The sequence below is a fragment of the Mandrillus leucophaeus genome, unplaced genomic scaffold (genome assembly GCF_000951045.1).
Source record: "Mandrillus leucophaeus isolate KB7577 unplaced genomic scaffold, Mleu.le_1.0 Scaffold1055, whole genome shotgun sequence".
In the NCBI taxonomy this organism is placed as follows: Eukaryota; Metazoa; Chordata; class Mammalia; order Primates; family Cercopithecidae; genus Mandrillus; species Mandrillus leucophaeus.
In genome coordinates, this window is record NW_012098710.1 from 803,883 (window position 1) to 827,643 (window position 23,761).

General features: G+C 40.3%; 1 protein-coding gene across 5 annotated transcripts in view; it reads left to right on the plus strand.

The window, feature by feature from the left end:
- The window catches only part of COL4A6 (collagen, type IV, alpha 6), a 287,485-nt gene that overhangs the window by 122,117 nt on the left and 141,607 nt on the right, over positions 1-23,761 (plus strand). For all 5 annotated transcript variants that reach the window (XM_011982419.1, XM_011982428.1, XM_011982437.1 and 2 more), the window contains exon 3: positions 15,936-16,016. In XM_011982419.1, the coding sequence (XP_011837809.1) occupies positions 15,936-16,016 (81 nt within the window). The remainder of the gene's footprint in view (positions 1-15,935; positions 16,017-23,761) is intronic.

Here is a 23,761-nt window from a genome sequence, read left to right on the forward strand (position 1 = left end):
AAAAAAAAAAAAAAAAAAAGAATATCTTTCAAAAAGTAAGTTTTAATTTAGATGATGTTCAATTTCTTCATTATTTTTCTTTCATACTTCAAGTTTCTGGTGTATCAAAATCTCTGCTTAATATAAGAGGACAAAGATTTTCTCCTAATTTTTCTACTGGAAATTTTAAAGTCTCAGGCTTATATTTATATCTACAATAAATTTTGAGTTAATTTTTGTACATAGTGTCAAGTATAGATCAAAGTTAATCATTTGTTTATTTTGCATATTGAATGTCCAATTGTTTCAGCACCATTTGTTTAAGACTATTCTTTCTCTACTGGACTATCACTGCAGCTTTGTCAAAAATCAGTTGACTATATATTTGTGGATCTATTTCTGGACTCTATTCTGTTTCATTCATACATTTGTCTATCTTTACACTCTCTTTATTGCTGTAGCTTCACAATAAGTCTTGAAGTAGGTCCTGTAAATCTTACAGCTTTTTCTTTTTCTAAGTTGTTTGGGCTATGCTAGATCCTTTGGATTTTCATATATATTTTCAAATTGCTCATCAATTGGGGGAAAATTGATATCATAACGATATCTTTCCATTTATTTAAGCCTTCTTTAATTTTCTCAGCAATTAAGTTTGCCATGCAAAGGCACTGCACATCTTTTGTCAGATTTATTCCTAAGTGTTTTATATATTTGATGTTATCATATGGCATTTTTATTTCAGTTTCCAATTGTTTGTTGCTAGTTTACAGAAATGCAACTAATTTTTGTATATTGATCTTGTATCATCCAGCATTACTAAACTCACTTACTAGTTCTAGTAGCTTTTTTGTAGATTTCATGCTATATTTTATATAGATCATGTTATCTGTAAATAAAGACTTGTTTTGCATCTTCCTTTCTAATTTGGATGCCTTTTTTATACTGGCGAGAAACTCTAGCACAATGTTGAATAGAAGTGTAAATGTGGACATCTTTGCCTTGCCCCCAATCTTAGCAGGGAAAGCATTCAGTGATATCTGTAGTATTTTCCATAGATGCCTTTTAGCAGGTTGAAGAAGTTCCCTTCTATCTCTAGTTTGCTTTGAGTTTTTATCACAGTAGAGGCTGGATTTTCTCAAATTCTTTTCCTGCATCTATTGAGATAATCACAGGTTTGTTTGTTTTTTTCTTTTTGGTCTGCTAATATGGTGAGTTACATTGACTAATTTTAGATGTTAAACCGAACTACCATTCCTGGAATAAACTGAACTTGGTCTCAATGTACCATCATTTCTATATATTGTTAGGCTCAATTTTGTGAATTTTTGTTAAGAATTTTTATATCTATATCCCTGAAAAATATTGGTCTGTAAGGGTAATGCTGGACTCACAGAGTGCGTTAGAAATTAATCCCTCATCTGTCGGCCGGGCGCCCTGGCTCAGGCCTGTAATCCCAGCACTTTGGGAAGCCGAGGCGGGTGGATCGCAAGGTCAGGCGATTGAGACCATCCTGGCTAACACGGTGAAATCCCTTCTCTACTAAAAACACAAAAATTAGCCGGGCGCGGTGGCGAGCGCCTGTAGTCCCAGCTACTCGGGAGTCTGAGGCAGGAGAATGGCGTGAACCCAGGAGGCGGAGTGCTGCACTCCAGCCTGGGTGACAGAGCGAGACTCCGTCTCATCTGGAAAGAAAGAAAGAGAGGGAGAGAGGGAGAGAGAGAGAGAGGGAGAGAGAGAGAGAGGGAGGGAAAGAAAGAAAGAAGGGAGGGAGGGAGGAGAAAAGAAAATCCCTCATCTTCGATTTTCTGGGAGAATGTGCGTAGGATCAATATATTTATTCCTTAAATGTTGGTAGAAATCACCAGTAAGGACATCTAGCCCAGGAGTTTCCTTTATTGGAAGGTTTTTAATTGCAAATTCAATTTATTTAATAGCTAAGGGACTACTAGGATTTTCTACTTCTTCTTCAATGAGATTTGGTAGTTTATGTCTTGCACAGGAATTACCAAAGATAAAGTCTTGCCACAGAAGGGCTTTTAAAAATTAGTTTTGCATCTCACTGTGCTTAGAAACAAAAAGAAAAGTAGATGAGCTTTGAAGTCATGAAATATGGAATTAGAGACAAAAATACTGGACCATTCCTTCACCTATGGCTTTGATTATGCCCAAAAAGCTTAAACTGGAGTTTGAAGTTTGCTTATGACATACAGTGCTTTTTTTCTAGCACGATGCTTTTTAAAGTCCGTTCCCACCAACTAAGTAGACTACTTGACTTGTTTCTATTTTCTGCCTATGAGAAGGGATTAGGGCTGTTTCTCCTAATTTTAGAAATGCAGGCATACGTGACAAGTTGGTTTGTCTTGCTCATGCTGCAAGCAAAATTGAAAATTAACTTCTGAAAGTATTTACAGCTTAAAATTGCAGCCAAAAAATAGGTAAAAGTAATATGTTGTTCTTGGCAAATGAAGACAGAGGTCCTGGTGTATTTGCTGGGTTTTGTACTTTGTAGGATTTTTTTTCCTTCTGATTTTTCCCCCTAGTCAGGAGGGATGGATTTTCTATGAGGCATTCAACTTTCCTAGTTAGACTTCTCCACGTGTCACCTTTCCCCATCTGTGAGCAAGTTAAAACATCTTTTGCCTTATCAACACATGTAAGCCTTGTACATAATTAACAACAGAATTTGTTATTTGGATCGCAGTTAAATAACAAATAGATCTGAAGTATAAGTATATCCCCAAATATTGCATGGAACATATACTAATCTGGGACATACTCATACTAAAAAGTTACTTGTGGTTTTTTTGAAATTCAAGCTTAATGTACATCCTGTATTTTATTTGCTAAATCTGAGTGTTCCTCACATGCTCCCTATGACTAGCCTTGGGAAGTGTTGTTCCTTCATAGCTACTCAGTAAATTCTTACTAACAGAGGAAAAAGAGGCTTCTATTTTAAGAACATGATGGACTGTAATCCCAGCACTTTGGGAGGCCGAGACGGGCGGATCACGAGGTCAGGAGATCGAGACCATCCTGGCTAACATGGTGAAACCCCGTCTCTACTAAAAAATACGAAAAAAACTAGCCGGGTGAGGTAGTGGGCGCCTGTAGTCCCAGCTACTCGGGAGGCTGAGGCAGGAGAATGGCGTAAACCCAGGAGGCGGAGCTTGCAGTGAGCTGAGATCCGGCCACTGCACTCCAGCCTGGGCGACAGAGCCAGACTCCGTCTCAAAAAAAAAAAAAAAAGAACATTATGGGCAACATTTAGTTTGCCTATTTGTGTGTTAAATGTGGAAATGACCTGTATTTGTCTCCTATTCTGTTTCCTAATAACTGCTACTACTGAAGAACTACACACATGAACTCACCATCTGTCTCAACTGGGCATTTGTTAGACTGTGTCCTACTAGTCCAAAAGACAGAAATGGAACTGCCCTTAACCATTTGGACTTAATAACAGAGGAGACAGTCCGTCAGGATATTTCTAATGGGACACAGTCTCTGTCCTGGAATCCCAACCCTTCTTATTTCTGTAGGTTTAAAAACAAATTTTTTTTTTTTTTGAGACAGAGTCCCGCTCTGTCGCCCAGGCTGGAGTGCCGTGGCGAGATCTCCGCTCACTGCAAGCTCCACATCCCGGGTTCACACCATTCTCCTGCCTCAGCCTCCTGGGTAGCTGGGACTACAGGCGTCTGCCACCACGCCCAGCTAATTTTTTGTATTTTTAGTAGAGATGGGGTTTCACTGTGTTAACCAGGATGGTCTCGATCTCCTGACCTCGTGATCCGCCTGCTTCGGCTTCCCAGTGTGCTGGGATTACAGGCGTGAGCCACCACGCCCGGCCTTAAAAACAAAATTCTTAATCTCCCAACTAGGAACATTAAAGGAGTTTGTTTTCAACTTGTAATGATTTTCCTAACGTTATCATGTTATAAATTAGCAGACAGGCTCTGTGCCAAGCCACCGAAGGCCATGACACTCACTGCATACTTAAGGTCTAGTAGCAAGAGTAAGCTCACAGGATGTAGAAGGACATACAGTTTCTCCATGCATTGCGCAACTGAGGAAATTGAGGCCCAGCTCAATCACCTGAAATAATTTTGAATATTTTTATTGGAAAACTATGGCCACAGTTTCTCTAAAGTAGTCAAAAAGGGAGGCTGTTAGAGTGAACAACAAATACAACAGTGAAACGTTAGCAGTGCTATTGTTGGAAAAGACAGAAAGTGAAATTTAAGAAAGGATGTATGAATTGTGTGATATATGAGTTCTATCTCAGTAAAGTTTTTACAAAAAGGAAAAAGAACGGATGTGACTAGAATTTCGAGAGAAATGGATGAAACATGAAAGGTATTCCAGGAAAATGGAATAATAATAAATAAACCTCTGTGACTAGAGGGGGTGACAGGTGGACTTGCAATGGTAGGTTGAGCCTAAGTCTGAGTGCCCTTAAATGTCATGCTTAAATTTTGAACTTTGTGGGTAATGGGGAGCTATCAAAGGCTTTTGAGGGAAGACAGAACAATCACATCCAAATTTTAGAAGGATACATTTTTATCTTGTCCGATGATACTTCTCACTTTCTCCTTTTGACTGCAGTTATCTCCTGTATCAAGCTTTTAGTTTCCTGAGTGCAAGTAACGTTTTCTAAATATTTGTCTTTTTTCCATAGTGCCCAACACAGTGCCATTATACATAGCTGGTGTGCATTAAAGATTGTCTAGCAAGCACACAGCAGGCCAGTTAACAGCAGGCACTCAATAAATACTTGCTAAGTAAATGAATAAATTTAATCATTGCAATGTTAGTTATAACTCTACTTTCCCCTCCTACTTTGGAAAGCATATCAGAATGCAAATGAGTAGGAGTGACTCAATTACAGAAAGAAACATGAATCCTCTCTTAATTTTCTGAAAAATTAAGGTGAAGAATTTGTATTTTAACTATTATTACTAACAATTACTTTTGACACACTTCATAACTGAATTTGTCACACAAGTGTGCAATGATGCCACTTGTAGGGTTTTCAGACGAAATAGATGAGACTCAGTTAAATATGAATTGCAGTTAAATAACAAATAGATCTTAAGTGTAAGTATATCCCCAAATATTGCATGGAACATATACTAATCTGGGACATACTCATACTAAAAAATTACTTGTGGTTTCTCTGAAATTCAAGCTTAATGTGCATCCTGTATTTTTATTTGCTAAATCTGCGTCTTCCTCACATGCTCCCTATGACTAGCCTTGGGAAGTGTTGTTCTTTCATAGCTACTCAGTAAATTCTTACTAACAGAGGAAAAAGAGGCTTCTATTTTAAGAACATTATGGGCAACATTTAGTTTGCCTGTTTGTGTCTTAAGCATTTGCTTGTTGAATTTACTTTAAGGTCTAACTGGATAGTACTACATCCCCTCAGGCCCTGGTTCATACTGACTGGCTAGAGCTTTTCAAGTGAAACCTGGCGTGCCTGTTCCTCTTCTACCCCTGATGCCATCAGTTGTTTTTATCTATGGTGTGAACACAGTTGAGCAGATGTTGGAGGGAAATGGCTTCCTGAAATATTCAGAAATGTCTGGTGTCAGCTTCTTCCTTAAAATAAAGTATAGGTGACAAGTCCCACATGGTAGGGAGCCAGCTCTCACAGATCACTTCCTTCTCTTCCCAGAGTCTTTCATTCATGAACTCATAGGGAGCTGTTCTTAAAAGGCAAATGTACATAAAACATGGGACAGGACCCAGCTTGGTTTAATGTGTGTTGTGTGTGTGTGTGTGTGTGTGTGTGTGTGTGTGTGTTCACATTTCAATGCAAAGGTTTTAGGTTTTGTTTTAGAATTGCTCAAAGTAAAGCCGGATTCTCTGCTATTAGCAAGAAGCTCAGAAATGTAGGGTGATGTTAAAGGGGGCCTGGTTTAAGGGAAGAGCTAAGATTTTGAGTCAAACCTGGGTCTGAATTTACGCTGCTCCCTAGCTGACTGACCTTGGGAAGGCAAACTAACCCCTTGAAGCATCAGTTTTTTCATTTGTAAAATGATAATGGTAATAGTGCCTACCTGGTAGTGGAGGTGGAACAGTTCCGTGCGATAACAAAAGTGAACTACTTAACTAGGCACATAACAGATGCTCACTGTAGCCATTATTGTGAATGTGGCCCCAGGATAGGTCTGATCTAGCCAAAGAGGCCTCAGAATTTCTGGACCCTGAGGCCACTGGCAGGTGAAGGAAGGTCACCTCAGCATCTTGTATTATTTTTCTCTTTTAGATGTTTGGCTGTCTTCACTTTGTCACTTAACTAGCAAATGATACCAACTCTCTGAAACTCAGGATTTTTTTTAATCTGGAAAATGGTCATATGAAAAATAATTCCTGGCCGGGCGCGGTGGCTCAAGCCTGTAATCCCAGCACTTTGGGAGGCCGAGACGGGCGGATCACGAGGTCAGGAGATCGAGACCATCCTGGCTAACACGGTGAAACCCCGTCTCTATTAAGAAATACAAAAAACTAGCCAGGCGAGGTGGCGGGCGCCTGTAGTCCCAGCTACTCGGGAGGCTGAGGCCGGAGAATGGCGTGAACCCGGGAGGCGGAGCTTGCAGTGAGCTGAGATCCGGCCACTGCACTCCAGCCTGGGCGACAGAGCGAGACTCCGTCTCAAAAAAAAAAAAAAAAGAAAAATAATTCCTTTGTTTCAAAAGTAGTTATAAGAATTATATATGAAGATTATTTAGAAAATGTACACACAGTACAAATAATATTGTGAAGTAAGTAGAGTAATATTGATAAAAAGGACCCCCAAAGAGGCATCTCTCAACACTCATCTTTCTTTTCCTGACTTTTTAAGTTTCAGGCCAATTCCTGGAACTAGTGGCAGCAGGTCCACTAAAAAACAACAACAACATAAACAAAAACAAAACAAAACAAAAAAACAAGAACCACACAGTTGAAGGTACCTGGTTTCTTATCCCCACTCTTATAGTTAATTTTCTATGCTGAAAAAGTCACTTAACAGCTGAGTTTTCATTTCCTCATCTTTAAAATGGGAATTAGTCATTGAGTGAGAACCTTTTAGGCATCCTCATGCACAGTACTAGACACTGTAATTGTAAATAATACCAGCTAATATAGATTGAGCATATTCTCAATATACCAAGCACTTGACAAAGAGCATCAACTCATTTAACCTCACTAAACCCTGTAAAGTAAAATATCCCTATTTTATAGTTCAGCAAATTGAGGCTTAAAGGATTTCCATTGATTTGTCTTATAGTGAAACCAAGATCTTCATCTCAAAGGAATCTAATGTCTAGGAGGGTAGGTGAAGATATAAATAAATCGTTGTAATGTTGCATATGTGTCTACGTCTCTACACACACACATACATCTAAAATATCTATTTCAGATTTGCGGTGGAAAATCACATGAGATATTATGTGAAAGACATTTTGAAGAAACCTGAAGTTATTAAAAGGGGACAGTTTTATTATATTGTATGAAACCAGGAATGAGCAGCCATTTCAACACTCATTTACTGTGCTAATTCAAGATGAATTTATTATATTCCAAGGACTGTCTTGTTTTGCACTGTGTGGAATATTAACAGGGCTAGCGTCTTTACAGTACCATACCTTCTTTCTTCTGAGACATAGTCACAATCCTAAAACCAATGCATTTTTTTAACCCCACCAGAGTCAATCATCCATTGATCCTACTACCTTTCTAGTGCCCCTTGCCCACTGCCTGTGCTCAGTTCCTTCCACAGGAAACCTAGATCCTATGGTCCATAATCATAATCACTTCTTTCCATATACCCTTGACTCCCTTGCCCCTCTTTTCCTTTATCATCCTCACCTAGCAGACCCCAGCCTTGATTAAATCCAACTCTTCCTCTAATCTACGTATGTATCCATGTGGCTGGACAAGTCTACAGAAAACCTCACAATATTGATAACTGATGTTCCTTTAAGTCCATGACCACCAAACTAAAGTGGGCCCTTAGAGCTGCCTTGCAGTCCTGCCACATTTCCCTAGTTCATGCCTTCTCCCTGCTCTCCTAACTGATCATGTCACACCTTATCTCTTTGCATACCTCCAATACCTCCTTCCTGTTCTTATTCTCTAGTTGATAACCTTGATTCTTGTTTCACTGAGAGGAAAAAATAAGTATGACGAAGAGAATGCCTGCATGCTTCCATTACCACATCAACTACCCTACCTGCATCTGTATCTATGTATTCTGCCTTCCCACCTGTCACTGTGGATGAACTTTCAATCCTCTTACCTAAGGGCATTCCATCAACTTGTGTATTAGATAACATCCTCTCTTGTACACTTAAAGTCACCCCCAACAATTTTTCCATCTGTCTCCTGTGTCAACACATATTCCCTCAAAATACTAACATATTTCAATATCTCCAGTCTTAACAAAAAATTAAACATACTTCTTACCCCATATCCCTCTTTGGCTACAGTGCCATTTCTTCCATTCCAAATACCCCTTTAGATAATTGGCTATCCTGGATTTCTCCAGTTCCTCACTTCCCACTCTCTATTGAACCCCTTGCAATCTGGCTTTTAGCCATACTAAGCCACTGAAATTGATCTGGTACAGATCACCACATTGCTAAATCCATTGGTGTGTTTTAATATCTTGTCTTATGTAACCTGTCAACAATTTGGGTTTACCACTTTTTTTCCTCCTTGCTTTCCAGGGCCCCTCTGGATGTTGGTTCTTTACTCATCTCATTGGCTACTCCCTCTCAGATTCCTTCTCAAGTACCTCCTCATGTTCTCTTAACAATGACATGCTTCAGTGCTTAATTCTAAGGTGTATTCTCTTCTCTTCATCTACCTTCACTCCCTTGGTAATCTCATCTACTTTGGAGGCTTTTTGTTTCTTTAGACAGGGTGTCACTCTGTCACTCAGGCTGGGTGCAGTGGCACAATCAGCCTCAAACTCCTGGGCTCCAGTGACCCTCCTGCCTCAGCCTCCTGAGTAGCTGGGACAACAGGCACATGCCACCACACCTGTCTAATTTTTTTGTAGAGATGGGGTATCACCATGTTGCCCAGGCTGGTCTCAAACTCCTCAGCTCAAGCAATCCCTCGCCTTGGCTTCCCAAAATGCTGGGATTACAGATTACAGACACGAGCCACCACACCTAGCCCCTTGGCTTTATATAACAATGATAGCAGAGATGGTGATCTCCAGATAAACCCTGCTCTCTCCTACTCTCCATGTTGTTAGGTTTTCCAGTATGTCTGGTTCTTTTTAAAGGGAATATGAACACTAGAGATGTATCACTTCCCGTAATAGGGAATTAAGAGCAGGTACTAGGATCTGAGATAGTGGAGTTGCTAGACAAAAGCAGCTTGGAAATCCAAGTCACCTTTGGAGAAGGCCACTAAGAGGAGCTGCTTTTGTCTTATTGGATTATGACATAAGTGATAAATCAAACTTTGTGTGCTAAACCATTGAGATCTTAGGTTTGTTACCACAACATAGTCAAGTCTACACTGACTAAGGCATCCCCCTTGAATTCCAGACTTCCATAGCCAGCTATCTACTCAACTCCTCCATTTGAATATCTTATACACATCTCAAAACCAGAATTCCTGATGCTTCCAAAGCCAGCTTCTCCAACAGTTTTCTCCATCTGAATAAATGGCAATTTCATCCTTCTCGTTGTCTAGTACAGAAACTTTGGAGTCATTCTTGACTTCTCCCTTTCAGTCACATCCCACATCCAATCCATCAGCAAATCCTAGCAGCTCTACCTTTAAAACATACCTAGAATCATTTTACTTCTGTCAGACTCTATAACTGCCCCTCTGTTATAAACATCCATCATCCTGCTGAATTACCACAACAGCCTCCTAGGTGGCCTTTCTGCTTCTGTGCTTGCCCCACTACAGTTCACATGGCAGCTTGAGAAATCCCTCTTAAAAAGTAAATCAACTGGTGTCACTCACATGTTCCAAGCCCTTCAGTGGATTTCCAGGGGCAAAGCTCTTACACTGGTCTATGAAATCTTCTATGATCTGGCTCTTGCTCCAACTCTGGCTTTATCAGGTATCCCATCCCCCCATTCACTGCACTACAGGATTCTGGCCTCCTTGCTGTAGCCAAAACATCAAGCATATTCTCTCATTTACTGCCTTTGCACTTGCTGTTCCCTTTGCCTAGAATACTCTTTCCTCAGATATTCACATAACTTATTCCTTCATCTTCTATAGCAGTGTTTCTCAAACATTATGTGCATCAGAATCACCTGAAGGACTTGTTAAAACAGATTTCTGAGCCCCACCCTAAAGTTTATGATTCAGTGGATCGTGGAGGAGACAAGAATTTGCAACTCTAACAATTTCCCAGGACTGATGATTCTGGGCCAAAGATTGTGCTTTGAAAAACACTGTTTTCTGCTCAGAATTCCCCTTGTAAGCAAGGCCTTCCCTGACTCCCTTATATAAAATAACAAACTAACCCCAACACTTCCTACTCTCTTACCCAATTTAGTTTCCTCCATAATACAGATCACCTGACAGATATGTATGTAATATTCATTTACTGTTTGTCTTCCCTCTAAATTTTAACCAGAAAAACAAGGACTTGGTTTCACTTATGGCTGTATGATACTGCCACTATCACCTATGCCTAACACAGTACCTAGCACAGACTAGGCACTTAATAAATATTTGTTGAATGAATGTTGAGAATAAAATTATACACAGACAGTCTTCTGTGACCTAAGCTTCTGGAGAAAATTGCTCACAAAGATAATTGGCCTTTGCAATCCAATCACTTCAGCTAAGCCTCTGTTACTTCCTATCTTGCTTCCTGGGTTACCTTTTGCATCATTGTCATCCTTGCCAACTCCCATGCAAGAAAGCACTGGTGATGCCTAGAAAAGCCTATTGGTTGGTGGTAGAGGCACTGTGATGTAACTCTTTATTTCAGGAGACCCAGGAGAAAGGAAGAATCCCAGGTGACGCTGATCTCTAACACTTGTAACTCAGTTGTTCTGAGAGCAGTTATTTCACAGCCCTTCACTGAATATCTGCTTGTGACAGGGCTGCAGAGAAGCATAAGACATGGTTCCGATCCCAGTCTGAAGGCAGAATCAAATAAACTGAGTAAAATACTGCAAAACTCCATCAGCAAAGAGAAGAGAGTAAGAACTGCTCCTGAAATTGCTGAGAAGGAGGCAGAGTATAAGGGTGTCTTCACCAAAAGGATGGTTGAGCTGGGTTTAAAAGAATGAATAGAAATTTTGTTTGTGGTAAAGGGAGTAGGAAAGCATTTTAGACATAGGAACCAGCATCAGCAAAAGGATAGATGTGTGGAGTAGAGATTATATTTAAAATATTTAGCAATATTTAGGGTTATGGTTTAGCAAACCCTAACCTTTAACTCTAATTGCTAAATATTTTTAGCATTTAAAAATAATTTTGGAGGCTGATGTGGGAAGATCACTTGAGGCCAGGAGTTCGAGACCAGCCTGGCCAACATGGCAAAACCCCGTCTCTACTAAAAATACAAAAATTAGCTAGGTGTGGTGGCGGGTGCCTGTAATCCCAGCTACTCGGGAGGCTGAGGCAGAGAATGGCTTGAACCTGGGAGGCAGAGGCTGCAGTGAGCCCAGATCGCACCACTACACTCCAGCCTGAGTGACAGAGCGAGACTCCGTCTCAAAAAAGAAAAGTTAAGTGAGTGCAGTGATTCTCTGAAATGACAAATAATTCGTGGTGGTGATCTGGGGGGAAAAAGTACAATCTTACCTTTATTTACTAGGCATTTTTATTCAGTAACAATAAAACCATGAAAAATTCATTTCAATTTATAAAATGTGGTTATGTTCTTGATTCTGATAATTACATATACAGACATCAACAAATCCAAATGGACATCCTGACCAAACAAAGTGAACATCAGCCATAGACAAACTGGCATGACCATACCAGTGCACAGCACTCGATAAGGAGCTCCAGAGAAAGACCAGAATGTTGCAAAAAATGCTGAGTAGTCTAGTATAGCTAATATTAATATAATAATAATAGCTGATACTAAGTGAATACTATGATCCAGGTACTGTTTTGCATGCTTAATCTTATTGAGTCCTCCAGTCAAACTCTATACAGTAGATACTGTTGCCATTCTCATTTTACAGGTAGGAAAATTGAGTTTCAGAGAGATAAAGTCACTTGCCTAAGTTCATCCAACTCGGAAATATTAGAGCTGGGATTTAAACCTGTACAGACTGACTCCAGAACTTATATTCCTAATTAAGGGATACTGCCTCAGATATTGGCTAGAACATAGGTTTGCCCCTTAACACTGTGGTTTTATACAAAGGAGTAAAATAAATTGACTTTTCCCTTATAAACGTTACAGTCTGGATGAGGAAACAAGACTCTCAGCTATGCAATCTTAGGAACATTGCAAAGACTCTCCCATAACAACATGTGACACTTAGCCAGTGAATGGGACTTAGTGAGTATTGTTGTGTTTCACTGAAGCTGAAGTGGTCATGGAAAATATGGAACTTAAATTTGGCCTTGAGAGGTATGGAACAGTAGGAAGAATATTGCATTATGTTCAGAAGCGTTAGAATCCACTTGTTAACAGTGTGACCCAAGTCAAAATAATCTTCTTCAGTGTTATCATCTGTAAAATGGGTGATTTGGATTAGACCAATACTTCTTAACAAAAGTACACCCCAGGAGGTATTTTGCAATTTGTGAAGCCATTCGTGATTGTCGAAATGATCAGGGAGTCGGGAACACTTACTTGGTGGCTGCCAGGAATGATAGGTGTTCTGAATACTATGCATCCTGAAGGATAGAGAAGACCTCTGGATATTCATGGAGATGAAAACTCTGTTTATAATTATTGAAGTCTAGAACATAAACACATTTTATATATTGAAATGAATTTTTTCATGGTTTTCTCGAATAAAACTGCCCAGTAAATCAAGGGAAGATTGTACTTCCCGCCCCCCACCCACGATCATCACCATGAGTTATCATTTGAGAGAATCACTGCACTTACTAATAGCAACTGCATTCATGAGACTTGAATCATCAATACTGCATCCCAGTGTCATTCTGTGTCAGCAGGCTGTTACACTCATCGCAATTCTCTATAGAGCTGTTGGTCTCTGACTACCACTTCATGACATCTACTAATATAGCCATGTATGAGCTTTTATATATTGAAATACATATCTTTTTATTACAAATGACTTTTCTTCTTTTTTTTTTTTCTTTGCAATACAGTTAGGGCATACTATGTGCTTTTAAAATTTTTCCTTCCATTTTTATTATAACTTATTCCTATGAATTTCTTTTTAGGATGGCAAGGGAGAGTAATAATTATAATAAAAATAATAAGGTACTGCTTGAATAGAGTTAAGAACCACTGTATTAGATGATCTCCCAAAGCCTTTCCAGTTTTAATTTTCTTGGGTATAAGAAGGGTTTGATCTTGAGAGAAAAGGGAGAGCATTCCAAGGTGGAAATGACACCAGCCACATGGCCTGGTCAAGCAGAGGGTGGAGTGTCCCCAGACATGCCAGGATAAAGCAGAGGCTTCTCAGGTCTAGTCTGGTCATGTTCCCTGGAAGCCTGCCTTCACTCTTCCCACCTCACTGTAATTGAAGACTCCTGGGGAAACTGCCAGGGCTGGCATTACAGGAAATTGCCTTGTGGCCAACAGGGCTTCTCTGGTTACTTTCCTCAGTGACAAAGGACAGTGATGACTTCCTGTCTGTTAGCTGAGTGTCTTTGCCTCCTTGTTCTGGCGAGTTCCTAAGAAACCTTAGCTTCTGATTCTTATGGGTTTGTTCAGCTTCTGCTATCGTTTTTTTGCCCCCCTCTTTTCCAGTTCCCTTGCTTCCAGCCTCTTTGCTCCATGTTTGAGGGGTCTGGAAACTTTTCATCTACTATAGACCAATTTTATGGAACACTCAAGCAGACATTGTTTGGAAGTAAGCCATAGCTCCGAATAGATGCCATTTCAACTTTGGCAACACCTGTCAAGTTCTCGTCCTTGAAGGGGATGATTTTTATCACTTAATATTATGTATTATTTTGTATTCTTATTAATTATATGTGCTTGTTGAAGACTGCTTAGAAAACACAGGAATGTATGGAGAAGGAAATACAAATTATCCTTAATACCAAGAAATATAGTAGTCAACATTAGACAAGGGTGTCAGCGTAGGTGAAGATAAAATTCAATGCTGCTCTCTCAGTTCTCTCTTGTTTCCCAGCCCCTAGCTTCCCCCTGCCAGAGTACCTCTTGATCTCACCCTTATGAAAACTTTCCTGTCCGATATTCCATAAAATGGAAGGTAAACTGGAAAGTGTGCAATAGCACTAGCCATGTCAAGGGCTTATAAGAGAGAGAAACTAGAACGTATAAGGAAGGTGTTTGGAATCTAAAATAGTAATATTTTGTCATAGCTTTGCCATCACTACCTTATTACCAAGGTGTTGTGCTGATAAAGTGTTGGGGGAATGTCTAAAGAGATAAGAGACCATCTGAGAAATTCACAGTGCTCTCTAGGAATTAGGAAAAGGCACACAGTACACAGAGGCAAGAATGATTAAGTGCGAGGTCAGCTCATAAATATGCCTTTCTCTTTGGAAAAAAACATCCAACATTAAAAAGTTGGATGGTTCTAAATCCATGCATCCCAGAGATAAAGTTCTTGTTACAGATAATGGTTAGAATTTATGTTTTGCTTTTTTCCCAAGGTGGATATGGTCAGAATTGCAGTTTTTCTTATTGTTGAGTTTTTGTATTGAGGTAGACAAAGGACTTAGAAAACACTAAGGCTTAAGGGTTAAGGTCAAGACTTTGGAGTTAGTCAGACCTGAGTTCAAATCCTAACTCCATTCATGTGGTCACCAAAAATTCCTTGAGTGTCATCCATGGTTTTAGACATTGGAGACACAGTGTTGGACAAGACAATGAAGTCCCTACTTACATGAAGCTTACATTCTAGTAGGAGTAGACAGAATGTCTAATGATGAAAAGGTAATGAAATTATATGATTGGAAGTAACTGGAGACTCAGGAATGGCCTCTCTAGAATGGACAATTGAACTGAGACCTGAGTGATGAAAAGAAGCCAGGATTTTTTTTAAAAAAAATCTCGGAGAAGAACATTGCAAAAAAAAAGGAACAGCGAGGGCAGGGGCCCTGAGGCAGGAACAGGCCTGATGTTTTTAATGAACAGAATGAACGCCCTCCTGTGTGACTGAAGCAGAGTGAGCCAGAGAGAAAGGAGATGAGGTTGGTGAGGATCAGCACATGTCAGGTCATGTGCGGGCCTTGCAGAAATTCAGCTAGCAATCATCACCATCAATCAGAGCAGAGGGAAAAGTGAAGTTAGAGAGCTTGCGGGGGACTATAAAATACCAACTGAGGAATTTGGATCTGACTAACTGGGCATGGGAGTGCCACTGTAAGGTTTGAATGGTGTGCTGAAATGGAGTTTGAAAAGAACGATTCTGAGAGCAGAGTACAAGGTAGCCATTTTCATATGTCACTACACATCTAGCACTTGAATTCCATTCAAGTTATCTGCTATAGCTACATTTTATCAATGAGTGCAAATCCATAAGTCACTGGACACCTGTTTTCACAGGAATATGTCTAGAGTCTATTTCCAGCCCCCAAGTAATTCTGTTGTATATTGTGTCTGAAATTTCTACCAGTGAGCAGGTATCTAAAGTAAAGTTCCAAAACCGGCTATTTATTTGATGTCGTATAGACCTGACCTGAAAGGATGCTAGCTTAAGATTAGTTTTTATTTCATTTGATTACTGACAACATCAGATAAGATCATTAAGCCGCGAAAGATTTACTTGGTAAAGAAGCGAAGAGTTAGGTTTGCTGGGACAACATTGCTTCTTGGTTCACATGGTTTATTAACTTTTTCCTTTTTTTAATAGGGAGAGAAGTCTTATGGAAAGCCGTGTGGGGGCCAAGACTGCAGTGGGAGCTGTCAGTGTTTTCCTGAGAAAGGAGCGAGAGTAAGTTGCTTATTTCATTGTTGAAAGACAAATAGTTGCATGGGAGCCGTTATCTGTTTTCTTTAGAAATAAACTGCTTAGAATTTACTCTTATGACCTCATGGAACAAGCAAAGTGATGAGGACCAGCTGGAAGGAGCTTTGCTAAGTGATGATAGTCAGAGTTAGATTGGTCAAAGTCTCTGAGGTACCAAGAAGAGGTTTCCTTCATTCATTTAATGCCAAGGTTTCCCCAGAGTTTCATCTGGAGTTTTTCCAAAAGCCAATTAGGTTGTAGAGAGCCAGATTGTGACGATGTTTGTAGATAAGTGTAAATTTTCATAGCTCACTTGATTCTTCCCTCCCAGTCTGGGGAACAGGTGTTCCAATTGTTATCTACAGACTGTGGATGTGACTTGTCCAAAATCACCCTGCTTGTTAGTGATAGACTCAAGAGAACAGGGTAGCCATAAAGTCCAGAAATATAGGTGACGATACATAAAGAATGGTTTATAGGTATTACATTACAACATAGGATACGTTTTAAAATGTTGTGACATAGTCCATGTATTGTCTCTCATTAGCAATGCACAGTTCAAATTGTTGTGCAAATTGCAATGAACTCAGTGCATTGACACAGCACTTCTATCAGTTCCTGAATATGCATAGCCCCTAGATATTTGTATCTATGATTTTCACTGAAAAAATGCATTTTTAGTATAACCCAGGAAAAGTGTTGAAAGGGGTTCAATCTGAAAAAAAAATTAGACACATACACAAGTTGAGCATCCCTAATTCAAAAATCTGAAATCTGAGATGTTTCAAAATCCACCATTTCCTGAGCACTGATGTGACACTCAGAGGAAATGCTCATTGGAGCGTTTTAGATTTTGGATTTTTGGATTAGGGATGCTCCATCTGTGTGGGTGTGGGTGTCTGTGTGTGTGTGTGTGTGGGTGTGTTTCCAGGATTAATGGCCATCCTACAGAGTTCATAACTTCCCATTTCTAGCATTGTGAATGCACTCTCATCACACTCAAACAAGCCTAAGGGCTTATACTGTCAAAAGAAGGTAGTAGTATAAATAGGTCAACCAAACTTTCAAATCCATAGCCAAACAGGGAACACAATGACTGTTCCACCTTCTCTTTCATTATCTCATATTTGGGGTAAAGTGAAATGTCAAACTATGCCAGAATTTGAAGGAAGAGAATAAAAATCCATCTTCTCATCAAAGGGGACCAGACCTATTCTAGATTAAAGACATGGACTTAGAGAATCGTAAAATATGAGAAAGGGAAGGTCTCTTAGTAAGCTTCACATATTATTCGTTGATTGTACAGAGGAAACAGACTCAGAAGGAAAATTACTTCCTGGGATCACATAGCAAAGTGATGACAGATTCCAGGCCTTTATCTGGGTCCTTTGATTTCTCATCTATTTACGTCACCAACTTACCTACTGCTGCCTCTCACTGTAGCCACCAAGATCCATACCCTTACCTCTGAGACATTCTAGAAAAAAAAATTCACAATAAATATATGAATGCATTCTTGAACAACATGCAAGCAGTATAGACAAAGCAAAAATCTCCCTTGATGCTCTCTCAGTGCCACTACTGTCATTCTTATCTTTCTCCATATATAATCAGAGAGATATGTACACATATGTCTAAAAATAGTCTCATTATCTGATTTTCTTGTCCAAAATAGAATTCTAATTATTTATTCTGGGCCCTTTTTGTAAACTTAACGTGTCCTTAAGATATTTGTCTCTACCCCATAGTTTAATTCAGCCATTCCCCTTTTGACAGCTACTTAGGTTGTTTCTAAATTTTTGCTATTTGTAAAATGGCAGAGCTACAGTGAAAATCTTTGAGCAGGCCTCCTTGTGTTCAAGCATAGATACTAGCTCAAGCATAGATACATCTCTAGCATAGACACTAAGGATCATAATTACCTGGTAGAAGGGTAATAGACATTTTTAACCTTCAAAGCCACTGCCAAATTAAGCTACAAAGTATTCTGCAATTTATATTCCCATCAGCATTGTACAAAAATGCCCATGTTTCTACACCCTTGCCAACACTTGATATTTTTGCTAATATGATGAGTGAAAATCATTCTAATTCCCTGAGTTTAAGTGTCTTTTCACATATTACCGGGAAATTTACATTTCTTCTGTGAATTTCCTGGACATATTCTCTAGCCACTTTCCTCACTGATGATTCTTATTGGCTTACTTTACCTCTGCAAAGATGCAGCAAATAAAAATGACCCAAATCGGTGCAAGTGAGATTTAAGGTTTGACACAAAGGGACATTTCCCGATGGATTGTGGCAGGATGAGAAGCAGTTAGACACAACAACCAGGAAACTGAGAAGCTCTGGGCTGTTTGTTGGGTTGGGGAGCCTTTAAAAGTATAAAATCTTATATATCTGATCGGACGTCAGTCCTACACCAGGCAAACATGCCTACAGTGACCTCATTGTTAAACCCCTGGCTAAGATTTTGATCTCTGGAAATGGAGGGCAGTAGATTTATTTCATGAGGAGCCCTCATTTAGGTTTCAAACATCTGGAACCTTAGTCTGGCTTCTCTTTTGAAAACATCTGAGTGGCTGAGGGGGTGGGGGATGGAGGAAATTAGAATATCACTGCACAGATTTTTCCCTCAATATTTAAAAGACACAGACTCCACACTGTCAAATATGTTCCTAAAAATGTATTTGCAAAGTCTAAAGTTTCAAAGAATGCTTGTCAAAGTTACTGAACCAGACCAAGCCATATTTCATGAGTCGAGAGCAGGAATGTCCTATTTCCCAAATAGATAAGACCTATGCTCATGCAGAAAACCATGAACGTGGATGCTTGAAGCACAACTAGGTCCTGCTTAGTTATCCTCCCTTTCCTCCGATGTTCCCAGGGCCAAGCAGAATTGTTTAAACTGGCCCCAGCACTATTGATCCTGCAGGACAGCCCCTCTGAAATCTGAAATTGTGGGCAGATTTCAGAAAGATTTGGGACTGTTTTCCTTAGCTGAGCAGAGGGCCCCATTTATATTTCAAGCTGTTTCTCTTGAGCTGGGAGCGGAACGGAACATTGGGTCACCCCTGAGATATGCTGTAGCCCTTGGCAGGCCTGTCCCCTGCCTTGGGGAAACATCAAGCGCACAGCTTGCTGGGCAGTGTGTACTTTTTCTTTGCCAAAGTCCTCTTGAACGGACTAGGACCTTTACACAACACCTAGCACTCCTGCAAAACTGCAATCTAGCTGTTTTTGGCTGAAGCTATCTCAAACCGATTTCTCAAAGGTATGCCCTGCCTGGTAAAAGTCCCTACCTAATGTTGGTGCACTGCTTTGCAGTTTCCAAAACATCTTTCAGGGGCTGTAATCCTGTATGTATGCAACAAATAAAGAAACTGGTAAATGACTTGCCCAAGGTCACCAGCCTGCTAGTGGCTAAACCTTATTTAGCCAACTTTAAGAGAATGGCAATCTTTAAAAATGAACTGCCTCATAGTGTTAAATAAAGACGTTTTCACCCAGATGTTCAGATTTGAACTTAACATATGACTTTCACTTTTCTTTCTTAGGAGTAGGTGTTATTATCTGGAAGAACTATTCTTTCGGGTTGTTCTCTTCCCTGGTATTTTTTCCCCTGCCACTTGATTAAACAAAACATTTTAGGTTGACATTTCCAACACTTCTTTTTTTGCCCTACTAGCTATGAAAGCTATCTCTGCATTATACTCCATCAGCGTGTGTTTGTCTGAAGTTGGGGGTGGGAGGAGGGGGCAGTTTGTTTTCTTCTGAGCCTAGTATTCCTCAATACTCTTTTAGAGTTTTCCCTGTTTGAACATTGTTCTGGTGTTTATCTAAAACATGGTGACCTCCTAATTATCCATGCCATCTAAAGAAGCATTATCACGGATAATCCAAAACCATGGGGAATGTTTGGATTGCCCTCTAGGGAAAGGCTGTTTGTCCCCCATTTTATGCCTAGCTTGAGAGTTTATGAAGCTAGCCTGAGTTTCATGTGAAACTGAGCCCAGGTTTCTTAATTCCTTATCTCCTGCCTGCATCCTGCTGTTCCACTGCCACAAAATGTGTTTCCCATGAATTCCAGAACCCAGATGCATTAACAACTAGTCCTTCAATTTATTCTCCTGCAAACATCTGGCATTCCCTGTGTCAGCTGACTGGTGCCATGGCTACCAAGAAACCTTTCCATTTTCTCCTGAATTAGGAAATTGCAATGTACATCTTTCCTCCTCCTTGTGTTCCCCTCATGTCCCTCTCCTGACTAGCCAGTACAACACACACCAATGTCTTTGCTCTACTTCTCCAACATGAAAGCTCATATTGTATATCACCTCCTTGGGTGGCTAGGCCTTGCTCCAACTGCCTGCACTTAAGTTTTGTGCCTTATTTCATGACAAATATTTGCCCCTCTCACTCCTCAGACATCTGTGGGCTGGCCCTATTGCTGACACTAATCACTACTAAGTTACTTGTTGCCAAATCCAATGAATATTTTTCATTCCTTATCTTCCATGATGGCCCTGCTATATAAGACACCACCTTCTCTCCTGAAACTTTCTGTTCCCTTGAATGTTATGCTATCCTTTCCTAGTTCTTTTCCTACTTTGATTGGGATCTCCCAGCATTCTGTCCTCATTCCACTTTTCTTCTCAGTGTAGGCCTCTCCCAGGGTGGTTTTCTATACTCCAGGGATTTCAGCCACCATCCATACAATGATAAATATTAAATCTCTAGCTCTAGTTCAGATCTTTCTCCTAGATTCAGATAGGCATTGTCAATTTCTTGCTGGTTATCTCTGCTTGGATTTCACTGACACCATAAACATGTCTATACAGAACTCCATTACCAATCCCCACCAGATGTACTCCTTCCTAAATTCTATCCTTATCTTTCCCATCACAACAAATGGCATCAACAAGCACTGAGCTGCTCAAGCCAGAAAACTGGGAGTCATTCTTGTCTTCTCTTTCTTTTCCCTACTACCTCCAATCCATCATTAAGTCCTGTCCATTTGTCTTCTGAAATTGAGCTTGAATACATCCACTTGTCTCCATACCCATTTCTCCAATCCAGGCTCATGTCATTTTTTTGCCAGAATTACCTCAGTAACCTCAAGACTGATCTCTCAGCCTCTAATCTCATTCTCTCTCAATTTGCCACTGTCCTGCCATAATCTTTCCAAAACACAGATATGTATCATGAAACTCTTGCTTAAAGTCCTTCAATGGCTCCCCCATGGACTTCACAATAAAATCCCATCTCTAGAAAACCTATAAAGTCCTTCATTACCTGGCCCTGGACTACCTCTCCAATATTATCTCTCATTAGGAACCCTCCTCACTTCAGAAAACAAAACAAGACAAATATTTTCAAAACAATATGAGTTCACTGAACTGTTCATAGTTCTCAGAGCTACTGTGTTGTTTAATGTGTTGCAGGTTTTATACTTGCCACCCCTTCTACGTGTACTAGTCTTCCACTAGCTCTATCCTTTCTCTGTTGACTTGCTTCTATTTATCCATCCTTTAAAACTGAGCACAGATTTCATCTCTTTGGGAAGCTTTCCATGATCTGCCAGGCTGGTGTTATCTACTCTTATCATCATTTCTCTTCACTTGTCAGCTCTCCACTGTCTTAAGAATAACTAAAGCAGAGAGACTGAGTGTTCTTAGACTCTGCAGAGTCCGTAGGCACTACACACTGTCTCATGAAAGACTGACCAACTGACCAAGCAATTTTGCATAGGTGTGGTTCTAGCCCTGCTCTCCACATCCAGGATTAGCTGTTAGGATGCTGTGAAGTTGATGAGAAGTCTCCTGTTGAGGGAGTAATCCCTGCTGCTGAAAGAAGGCAAAGAGCCAGGGCAGTCATTTTCACATCTTCTTTAGCTCCTGTTAGCTGCAAGGACCACACATCTGATTTCGATAGTTTGCTCTGGGATTCTGCTTTCCTTAACTCCTCTGAGTTTTTGACTCTGGCCTCTTCTTTGACTTGATTGCTTCTTACTCTATACCTAACAATGCAAGGGACTTGGCAAAATGCTTATCTTTTACTTCCAGCAATTAATTCTTTCTCCAAGATGAGAACATTAATGAATAGTTGTGAGTCAAAGGTAATCCCTAACTTTCTTTGTGACATTGTTTCCACCCTCCTCTCCACCAAACCTTTCATTAAAAGCCTGTCAACCTTGTGCAAAGTTGATGGTCTTGTTCCTCTTCCTTGTGGGAGGGGGGAAGTAACGTCTGAGCAGAGAAGTAGCCACTAGGTGGCAGTAATGGGGGTGTAGAAAATCGGGGGTCTTTGTATATTTAAATATGGTTCTTTAGGTTCAGGATAATTAATGATAGTTAAAACGTGTGTCTCTGCACTGAATCAAGATGCAATCATAGCCCTGCAGATGTTCGTGGTTATCTTAATCATTTATTTGATTGTATTGTGACATTATAGGATTTATGGAATATATTATATGTACTAGTGAGGGAGGCTTCTGCTAGAGAAGAGCCAAGGAGCTGGAGAAGGAGATAGATAAATACACAGCTGTGGAGACAAGAAACACTGCTTTAACTATCCAGAGACCTAAGTGTCATGTGTGAGCGTTGCCAGCTGGATGACTTTGTTTTGGTGCTTTCCCCTCTCAAGGTCTCAGTTTTCCCATAGGTAGGATGAGAGATTTGGGATGTGTGATTTCAAAGGACCTGCAAGCTCTGACAATCTAAGTCAGACACTACATTGCTGTACCCTGATGGTTCCTTGCCCCTAGAGTGCATTATCGTGCTTTCTAGTATTGAAGTGAGATATGGAAGGTGATTTTTGACAATGTCCTATCTTCTGAATGGTGTCTTGGCAGCTGCCTCAGATATAACTCATTTGCTGTGGCTTCTTTACTGTTGCTGCTTCTAGACACTCCTGACAGCTGAAATTGTGCTTCTGCAGGAATGTGCAGGACTCCCCTTCCTTGGTCATCTGGATGGTGTGATTTGAAGAGTCACAGGAATTTCTCTTCACCAAAACCCAACAAAATCTTCCCTGCCTTGCCTAGGAGTCATTCTGCTTACTGTTCTAGCTTTAGAAACTCGCTCTTTAAATGAAGCATTGCCCTGTCCTTGCATTGCTTGAATAAATCTCATGTGCCTCTCTGATAAGAGGAGGCATGCTCACTCTGCATATCTGTGTACACAAACCACGAATTTTGGGGGACCACTCAGTTTTCCTTTTGCTGGCCCTGCTAAGTCATATGACAGAGACATCAGATATTAAGACATAGGTGAGCATCTTGCAGGTCAACAAGCGACATATTATCTCCTCCTAGTCTACCCTCTCCTTCAGTTGCCAGATGTGTGCCCCTGTTTTCTTCTTGTTCTTCCTTTCCTCCCTAGTCTTTTCTCCCTCAAGACTTCCTTCCCTCTTGCTCCATTTCTAGCTTTCCATCCCTTATTCCCGTTTTCTCCACCATGGCCTCCTCCTCACCTAGTTTCTCCCCTCTGTCTTCAGTTGCCTGGGATTGCTTCCTATGTCACTTATCTTTGACTCCAGTTTCTATTTTTTGTCGTTTATCAGCACACATGAAAACTGCAGCAGCAGGATAACAGGGAGGAGTTGCTGCAATATACTGTATAGAGGCATCCCACTTATCCAAAGATTCTTAATCTCGGAGCCTGAATAAGTGGTCTGCAAATTGGGGGGGTGGAGGGGGGAGGGCATGCAGGTCAATCTGTTGGGTATAG